The sequence below is a fragment of the Prionailurus viverrinus genome, chromosome E2 (assembly GCF_022837055.1).
Source record: "Prionailurus viverrinus isolate Anna chromosome E2, UM_Priviv_1.0, whole genome shotgun sequence".
Taxonomy (NCBI): Eukaryota; Metazoa; Chordata; class Mammalia; order Carnivora; family Felidae; genus Prionailurus; species Prionailurus viverrinus.
The window spans coordinates 48144764-48154191 of record NC_062575.1 but is presented as its reverse complement, the minus strand read 5'-3'; the positions used below and the strand labels follow the sequence as shown (position 1 = coordinate 48154191).

Sequence of the window (9428 nt, the reverse complement as noted above, 5' to 3'; positions counted from 1 at the left end):
GCTCGAACCCACGGACCGCGAGATCGGGACCTGAGCCGAAGCTGGACACTTGAACTGACTGAGCCACCCTGGTGCCCAGGATTAGGCTTCTCTCCAAACCTGCCCTTCCTTCCCCTCCCCACCGCCTCCCTTCTCACCTCAGGAGACAGTGTGGCAACATTAGACGAGGTCAGGCCAGAACAGAGAGGCAGATTGTATTTATTTCCGTTTTCACCCCTCCCCGACTCGCCCCAGCCCCAGCTACCATCAGAAAAGGACCTGACTTGGCAACATTTCAGCCCTTCTCGGCATCCTGCTGAGGCTCCTGAAATGGAGAGGAGAGAGAAAATACTTTAAAACATCAAGAGCTATGACAACAACACTATAAAAATAATAGCATTTATACAGTGTTTACTATGTGTCAGGCACCATCCCAACGCTCCCCACTCTAGTCTCCTTGCCATTTCTCAAACACGCCAGACACATTCCTACCCCGGGGCCTTTGCACTTGCTGCTCCCTCTGCCGGCTATATTTTCCATAGATAACCCCAGATATCCGCACGACTCAACCCCTTCCTTCTTTCAACTGTTTACTTACCATCTTCCCAATAAGGTCTTCCCCGACCACTCAAGTTAGGATTGCAAAAAACTCCCAGCACTACCCACCCCCACTCCTTTCCTGCTTTATTTTCTTCTCAGAACTTATTTCCACCTTCTATTTGCCTATGTGTCTTGTTCTTGTCTGTCCCCACCACTAGAATGTCAGCTTCACTAGGGCAGGAGTTCGCATGTTTTGTTCATGGCCGTATCATCCCCAGGACCTAGAACAGTATCCAACACAGAGTAAGTACTCAGCAAATATTTGTTGGATAAAGTGAAATCCAAGGAGGTAACGGCTATCATGGTTTCTGCTTGACAGAGAAGACCAAGGCAGAGAGAGGTGAAGGCATTTGCCTGAAGTCACACAGCCAGTAAAATAGGGATTTGAAGCTAGACAATACTGACGTAACCATTGTCTATCCTTCTGTTTTTTAATACAGTTGATTGTCGTTCTTGTCCACCCAAAGCTCTCTCCCCATCATCCCTCCCCATGGGCTTAGGGAGACCAACTCCATTCCCAGTTGGAATAGCCACATGACTCAAGACTGGCCAATGAGAGCTCCGTGTTCCCTTGGGCCTCAGTGATTGGTTCAGGGACGAACATGTGACCTAATCCAGGCCAATAGGAATTTATGCCACCAAGATAGGGAGCCTCTCTGAGAATAAAGTTAGCCCAGGGAAAAAGCAGAACACAGAGTAAGGGAGGGTCAGATTCTCAATGACAACATTTTGCTGCCTGGATCAAGCCATTCCTGAAGCTAATTAGCCCCTAGACTTTTATTCTCATGAGCCAACTTTTTTGTTGTTGTTAAGCCAATTTGAACTGGGTTCTCTGCTGCAATAAGAACATTCATGACTTATTCCAATAACAACTGCTGTTCACTTACTGAAGAAGGGTTTTGACAAGCTCTTAATTCACATCTAACATCACCAGCTTCAGCCTTGTGTGGCTGGCTGGTGGATCCAGGATTTGAACCGAAGTTCCTGTGACCCTGGAAGCTGCATGCATAACTACTCTGGTATTCTGCGTATTGGCAGGTGTGAGAAACAGACGTCTCCTCTGCCTCCCCTGCCCCCATCCCCAGCATGGCTGCTTGAAAACAGACCTACTAAGTGCCTGGCACATCGTAGGCATTCCAAAAATACTGTCTGTAAATTTTTAAAAACAACTAATATAATGTGGACATTGTCTGGATCCTAATTCCCAACCCACCACCTCTTAAAAGATATTTTTGAGACACTTGAGTAGATCTTAGATGCCATTAAGACATTTTAAAATTTTTGTCGAGGGTGGGGGTGCCTGATGGCTCAGGTGATGCACCATGCAACTCTTGATCTCAGGATTGTGAATTCAAGCCCCACATTGGGTGTGAGCCTACTTAAAAAAAAAATCAATAAAATAAAATTTTTGTTGGGGGTGAAAATGGTCTTGTACTTCTTTTAAAAACTTAATTTGTTGGGGCACCTGGGTGGCTCAGTCAGTTAAGCATCCAACTCTTGATTTCAGCTCAGGTCATGATCCCACTGTTTGTGAGTTCAAGCCCCATGTCAGGCTCTAGGCTGGCAGTGTGGAGCCTGCTTGGGATTCTCCCTCCCCCCCTCTCTCTCTGCCCCTCCCATGCTGTCTCTCTCAAAATAAACTTTAAAAATAAAATAAGAGATGCCTGTGTGGCTCAGGTCATGATCTCACAGTTTGTGAGTTTGAGTCCTGCATCGGGCTCTGTGTGGACACTCGGAGCCTAGAGCCTGTTTCAGATTCTGTGTCTCCCTCTCTCTGCCCCTCCCCCGCTTGCACTTTCTCCCTCTTTCTCTCAAAACTAAACATTAAAAAAATTTTTTTAATAAAATAAAAACTTATTTATTAGAGATGCATACTGAAGTATTTACAGGGGCAATAACGTGAGGTCTGGAATGTACCTTCAAACGCTAACATGCCAAAAAAAAAAAAAAAAAGTGGAGAGGAGAATAGATGGACTAGGAGAAAGTCGGTAATAATAGTTGACCTGGTTGACGAGCACACGGGGCTCACTGTACGGGGCTCGCAACTAGGGTACGTGTCTAAAATTTTCCACCAAAAAAGTGTGAAAAAAATCATAGCTTCCATTTATGTAAACGTCTAGAAAGTACAAACTAATCTAGGAGGACAGAAAGCAGATCAGGGGTGGCCGGGGACAGGGCAGAGGGCAGGAGAAATTGCTGAAGGCGCCCTCTCAGTGGTCTTAAAAATCCAGTATCTGGGGCACCTGGCGGGCTCAATCAGAAGAGCACATGACTCTTGAGCTCGGGGTTGTAAGTTCGAGCCCCACGCTGGGTGTGGGGATGACATAAATACATTAACGAAATGAAAATGCAAACTAAGGGGCGCCTGGGCGGCCGATTCTTGGTTTCGGCTCAGGTTGTGATCTCGAGGTTCTCATGGGATCGGTCCCCGAGTCACGCTCTGTGCTCCAAGCACAGTCCTCCCTGATCTTAACAAGGAGGACTCACTGAGCTAGGTAGGACTGGGAGTAGGATGTTTCTGATTCCAAGCACAGAGCCTGCTTGGGATATTCTCATTCTCATTCTCTCTCTCTCTCTCTCTCTCTCTCTCTCTCTTCTCTCTCGGCCCTTCCCTCCCTCCCTCTTTCTCTCAAATTAAGTAAATATTTAAAAAATTAAAAATCCAGGGGCTCCTGGGCAGCTCAGTTAGTAGAGTGGTTGACTCTGGACTTCAGCTCAGGTCATGATCCCGTGGGACCGAGCACCCAGGTGGGCTCTGCTGAGCACAGAGTCTGCTTGAGATTCATTCTCTCTCTCCCTCTGCCCCTCTTGCCCACTCACCCTCTCTCTTCTCTCTAAAAAAACAAATAAATAAAAAGAAAAGAAATAAAAAATAAGAATCCAGTATCGGTGGCCAATAAATGGTTGTGCATATGCTTTAATACCTTAAGACAACGTTAGCAATGGAACTTCCTGCAGTAATGGGTTCTATGTCCTACATCTGCACTGCTCAACATGTGGCTATAGAGCTCTTGAAATGTGGCTAGTGTAGCTAACAAGTGAATTTTTATTGTATTTAATTTTAATGAACTTACCGTAAGTTGAAAAGCCGTAGGCTGTTATTGGGTGGCACAGCTTTACAACTGAAAGTGAAAGGGAGGGAGGGAGGGAGGGAGGGAGGGAGGGAGGAAGAAATTTAAAGCTCTTTTGAAAAAAATTTCATTGACATACACTGAGCCCTTCTTTGAGCCATGTACATTTACTACCTTAGATGAGGCATCTCCTGGAATCATCTCAACAACCCCATTTTCCAGATGAGAAAACTGAGGTTCAGAAAAGGGTGTGGATGACCTGCCCCGATCTGAACAGGGAGGACCGGCTGAGCTACGTTGTGAGTAGGTTGTTTCTGACTCCTAGACAGCGCCCACCCTGCGTGCTGCCCACCCTCAGCCCCGCCTCCGCCCCGCCCCTCCCACCTCGCCTCCCTCACCTCACCTTCGGCCGGTTGCTGCTACCTTTTCCTAATTTCCTCATCGATAATGCTCACAATCTTCTGCAGCCTGGCCTCATCCACAAAGCCATCGCCTTTCTGGGCACAGAGGGGAAAGAGCAGGGACATGTATGTCTCCCACCCCCCTCCACCGCCGCCCCCCCAACCCAGCACCGCCCTCCCTCCCGGGCCCGGGACACACAATCACAATCACCTTCTTTGAATGGACCAGTTTTCCATCCACAAACACTTCAAACTCCCCTGTAGCCTGGGCAGATCTTTCCTCCTCCTGGGGAGGGAATGTTGGGGGTGGAGGGGAAGGTGAGAGCTCCTCTCCAAGCCCCTGGGGTCTCGGGACCCTAACTACCCTCCCCCTCACTCCCCCAGGCCACCGGCACACTCACAAAGCGTAGACAATTTGGAAATTGCAGCTCCAGACTCTTTCTCAGTAGAATGTACTGCCGGGAGGAGATGGGATCATGGGTTCAGAGGATCAGAGGGTCATGGGGTCAGGGGAGGGGAAACAGGACCTCCTTCCAGACTTCCTGTCCAGCACTCCCCCCACCTCCAAAGTCAAAACTACTCACCCGAAGGCTGTAGCTTCAGAGGCCGCTGGACGCCGAGGGAAAGAGAAGGGAGACAGAGAGAGATGGAGAGAAGATACTGAATCAGTATCTCCCCAGGCCCAGAGGGAGCCTGTGAACACCGGACTCCGATCCCATCCCATACGGCTAGCTCACCCAAGGCAAAAAAAACCACAACAGTCCTCTGTATGGTCCACAAGCCCCCACGGTATCTGCCCCATTGCCTCCATCCACTCCCTGGCCCACCGCTCCAGCAAAGGAGGGAGGGAGGAAGCTCTTTTGAAAAAAATTTCATTGACATACACTGAGCCCTTCTTTGAGCCATGTACATTTACTACCTTAGATGAGGCATCTCCTGGAATCATCTCAACAACCCCATTTTCCAGATGAGAAAACTGAGGTTCAGAAAAGGGTGTGGGTGACCTGCCCCGATCTTAACAGGGAGGACTGGCTGAGCTAGGACTGGGACTACCCTCAGCTCCGCCTCCACCCCTCCTACCTCAGAACTCCTCCTCCAACACTGCATGCCTCACCACAGGGCCTTTGCACTGGCTGTTCCCTCTGCAGAATGCTCTTATCTACATGGTTCCCTCTCTCCCCTCCTTCAGGTCTTTACTCATATATCACCTTCTCAAGGAGGCCTTTCTGACTACCCCATAAAATTGTGACCCCCCCCCCCCTGATTCCTTCTGCCGTTGGCACTGATCGCCTTTTTTTTCTTTAGTTTACTTATTTATTTTGAGAGAGACAGAGAGAGAACACAAGCGGGAGAGAGTCAGAGAGAAGGCGAGACAGAATCCCAAGCAGGCTCTGCACCATTAGCGCAGAGCCCAATGTGGGGCTGGAACCCACAAACTGCAAGATCATGACCTGAGCCAAGATCAAGAGTCGGAAGCCTAACCGACTGCACCACCCAGGTGCTCCAGCACTGATCACCTTCTACGATGCGAGATAATGTACTGTGTGCCATATTTATTGTTCATTCCAGCCCCCTCCACACCAGAACGTGAGTGCCACAAGGGACAGAGATCTCTGTCTTACGCGCTCCTGTGTCCCTGGTGCCGAGGACAGGGCCTGGCACAAGGTAGGTGCTTAATAAATAGTGGTTGAATGAATGAATCCATGGAGTCAAAGGAAGCTAGAAAGGAGGAGAAGGGCAGAGAAAGAGGGGAAGATGAGGAAGTGGGGAGAAGGGGAGAGAGGCATTTACATCGGGAAAGGAAAAGAGACAGTGAGTTGGGGAGAGAGACAGAGCAGGAGAGACCACCTGGGCAGAAAAAATGGGGGGTGGGGGGAGTGAGACTGGGAGAGATAAGGGGGAGAGAATGTTCTAAGGCAGGAGAGAGACATGGGGATTGGGGGAGGTCCCTGCTGTTACTGTTGTCGTGGACCCAGAAGACCCAGCTCTGGGACCACCAAAGAGAACGGAAGCCAGCCTCCTTCCGCCTCTGCACTTGCGGTTCCTCCTCCCCTTGCCACCTCGATTGCCCTCCCAACACCCAGCTTTTCACGTGGAGGCCCCCTTCTCATCACCGCCTGAGAAAGGCCATCCCTGACCACGCAGTCTGGCATTCCCCCACCCCTCCCGGGCCTGGCTTTGGGTCTGCATGGCCCAGCCTGGCCTGGCGAGAAAAGCAGGTGGCGCTGTTTGGCACTCCATCCATCCTCAGAGCAGGCCTGGCCCTCGGGGGGCAGCACACTCCAAAGTGAGTAAATGAGGCTGAATGAATGAAGCTCAGAGCAGAGATTTGAAGCTAACAGTTCCCCAGCCCCAGAGAAAATGATAGGTGGAGCCAAGTTTCCAACTGGGAGTGGGGACTCCCTCCCCTCACCCTATCTTCAAATCCCGGAAGCCCCAGCGCCCACCCCCTCTGGGCTTTCCCCAAGGGGAGGAAGGCAGGTGTGGGCGGGGACGCCCCTCACCAGTAGATCACTCGAATCAGGATCTTGCTGTCCTCCGGTAAGTTCTCGAAGGTGGAGGTGAATGCGGTGGCGAAGGAGTCGGTCTCCAGGATGGGCGCGGGAATAGAATCGGGAGTGGAATCCATCAACTTGGTGGCTGATGAGTCTGCCCTCGAGGTTGACCCAAGGGTGGGCCCCAGGAAATCAGCGGCCGTTGGAGTGTGGGCAGGAAGGGACTCTTGGGTGACAGAGCCGAATCCATTGGCGACTGATGGGAAGTGCTTCACACTGGGTGTCGGTGAAAGATCCTTGTCCGGCCACACAGGGGGCTCCGGAGCAGATTCTGAGGGTGGATCCAAAGGTGGGGCTGAGTTCCCTAAGGATTCCGACGCAGGGGCAACGGCTGTGATCGAGACCCCGACTGGGAATGAGGTTGGCGCTGGGATCCGGGCCAGAGTCGGGGTCCTGATCGGAGTGGGCGTCCGGACCCGGGTCGGAGTCCCGACGGCAGTCGGGGTCTGGACAGGAGTCTCAGTCCAGACTGGGGTTGGAGTTTGGACCGGAGTCGGGGTCTGGACGAGAGTGGGGGTCCAGGCTGAGGCCGGGGTCTGGACAGGAGTCGGGGTCTGAGCGGGACCCCGGGCCGAGATCTGGGCCCGGGCCGAGATCCGGACGGGAGTCGGGGCCCGGCCCAGGGTCGAGGTCTGGGGGAGATCTGGGGTCCGGGCCCGGATCTGGACGGGACGCGGGGCCCGGACAGGGGTCTGGGCGGGATTCGGGGCCCGGACCGGGGTCTGGGCGGGATTCCGGGTGCGGGCTGGGGTCGAGGCCCGGGCAGGAGTTGGGATGCGGACCGGGATCGAGGACCTGACCGGGGTCGAAGCCCGGACCAAGGCCAAGACCCGGGCCGGAGAGGGGTTTGGGCCCCGCGCCTGGTTGTTCATGGGCAGCAGGGGGCCGGGGGGGGGGGGGGGGCGGGGTTGGGATCCCGCCCCGTCCTCCTTCCTTGGGGCGGGGAGAGCCTCACGCACACCAGGGTTCTAAAATGGGAGAAACCACAAGGGGGCACTGTTACATGGTGTTCCACGCTGTACACAGGTTCTACCGCGCAGGGCCTCCAGATCTCACCTAATTCCTGAACCCTACCTTCAAGGCAAGGAACACAGAGATTGCTCCAGCGTTCCTCTCACTGTCGCTAACATTCAGGCCTTCAGTATGTTTCTTGAGTGCCTGCTGTGTGCACGGTCCTGTGCCGAGTGATTCTGGGAACAGAGCCCTGATCAGCAAACCCCTGGTCCAGTGATCAGGTTTCCTGTCCAGTGGGGGAAACATAGCCATCACCAACCAACAACAGCCCAGTGTGGCCGGGGCTGGAGTAGGGGAGCCACAGGCAGAGGGGTCAGAGACAAGGCGAGACAGGCACAGGAGCCTGCAGAATCCCAAAAGGTGCTAGAACCAGCCTGGGGCGGAGGGGGCTCCCTGAAAAAATAACTGGGTGGTCAGGAGAAAACTGAAAATAATAACTAGCAAAAATAACAAGAGTTTGCAGTTACACAGTGCTAAGTGCTACACATATAAATAACCACAGCTAGTAAGTGGCACAGCCAGGATTCAAATGGAAACTGTCAGGCTCCAGAACGCTGGTACTTAACCACTCTGCAAATGGCCCCATCGCACTGTGAGCTCCGGGAGGGGGGGGGGGGGGGGGGACAACTTACTTGCCTCGTTCACTGCTGAGTCCCCTGCTCCCAGACTAAGAGCTGGCATGTTCATGGGAGGTCCACAGTAGGTGTTTCATAAATATTTACCTTTTTAAAAACAAGTTTTAACACTCACATGAAATTGGAAAAACAGTGTATAGAATCCTGTAGGGGTCTCTGGGTCCTGTAGGGGACTCTGGCTCAGTCGGTTAAGCATCTGACTCTTCATTTCAGCTCAGGTCACAATCTCACGGTTCGTGACAGCCTGCATTGGGCTCTCAAGTGGAACCTACTTTGGACTCTCTCTCTCTGCCCCTGCCCTGCTCTCTCTCTCTCTCTCAAAAAATAAGTAAGCTATAAAAAAAAAAATTTTTTTTAAGAATCCTGCATTAACTTCCATCCAGCTTTCCCCAATAATAGCATCATATGTAACTACAGTACCTTGTCAAAACCAGGACTCTGACATTGGTCCAATACTATTAGGTCAGGTACAGACCTTATGTTGAATCATGGAAGAGTTTTAAAAGGAGAGTCATGGGGCACCTGGGTGGCTCAGTTGGTTGAGCCTCCAACTCTTGATTTTGGCTCCATTCATAACCCCAGAGTCCTGGGATAAAGCCCCATGCTCAGCAGAGCCCCTTGGAATTCTCTCTCCCTCTCCCCCTGCCCTTCTCCCCTGCTCAGGCTCTCCCTCTCTCAAAATTAAAAAATTTTTAAATTTCAAATAGGAAAATCTTGACAGACATTGAATTTTTTGTGTGATTCTATCTAAGCAAGTTTCTACCCCTCTCTGGGCTTCAGTTTGCCTCCCTGTGAAAAGGGCTTTCCTCTTATCACATAATATTGAGAACTAACACTGAGCATCTATTATCTGACAGCCTCTGATACAAAATGCTTTGTACATATTTAAAACGTGTCTCCAAGTCACCATTCATTTTTCATTTCTTTCCCTCTCTAGTTCAAGACTCTTGAAGCTTGTGAATTCTTTCTTCTGACAATTCAAATCTACTATTGAGCTCTTCTGGAGGATTTTTCATTTTAGACATCCTCCTTTTCGGCCCCAGAATTTCCATTTCTTTTTTTTTTTTAATTTTTTTTTTAACATTTATTTATTTTTGAGACAGAGAGAGAGCATGAACAGGGGAGGGTCAGAGAAAGAGGGAGACACAGAATTTGAAACAGGCTCCAGGCTCT

At 51.1% G+C, this 9428-nt stretch overlaps 1 protein-coding gene across 2 annotated transcripts; it reads right to left on the bottom strand.

Moving 5' to 3' along the window:
* Positions 1-216: 216 nt before the first annotated feature.
* On the bottom strand, positions 217-8206 carry SELENOV (selenoprotein V). 2 transcript variants are annotated; one of them, XM_047836711.1, is made up of 8 exons: positions 7681-8206; positions 6556-7574; positions 4636-4660; positions 4453-4506; positions 4263-4337; positions 4049-4147; positions 3654-3701; positions 217-304 (listed from the first exon to the last, which is right to left on the bottom strand). In XM_047836711.1, exons 1-6 carry the CDS (start codon positions 7870-7872, stop codon positions 4070-4072), a joined length of 1443 nt encoding a protein of 480 aa, XP_047692667.1. In that variant the 5' UTR covers positions 7873-8206; the 3' UTR covers positions 217-304; positions 3654-3701; positions 4049-4069. The 2 variants fall into 2 exon arrangements, with proteins under 2 accessions (XP_047692667.1, XP_047692666.1); XM_047836710.1 differs by having other exon boundaries at positions 4054-4147; positions 7681-8203.
* Positions 8207-9428: the final 1222 nt, after the last annotated feature.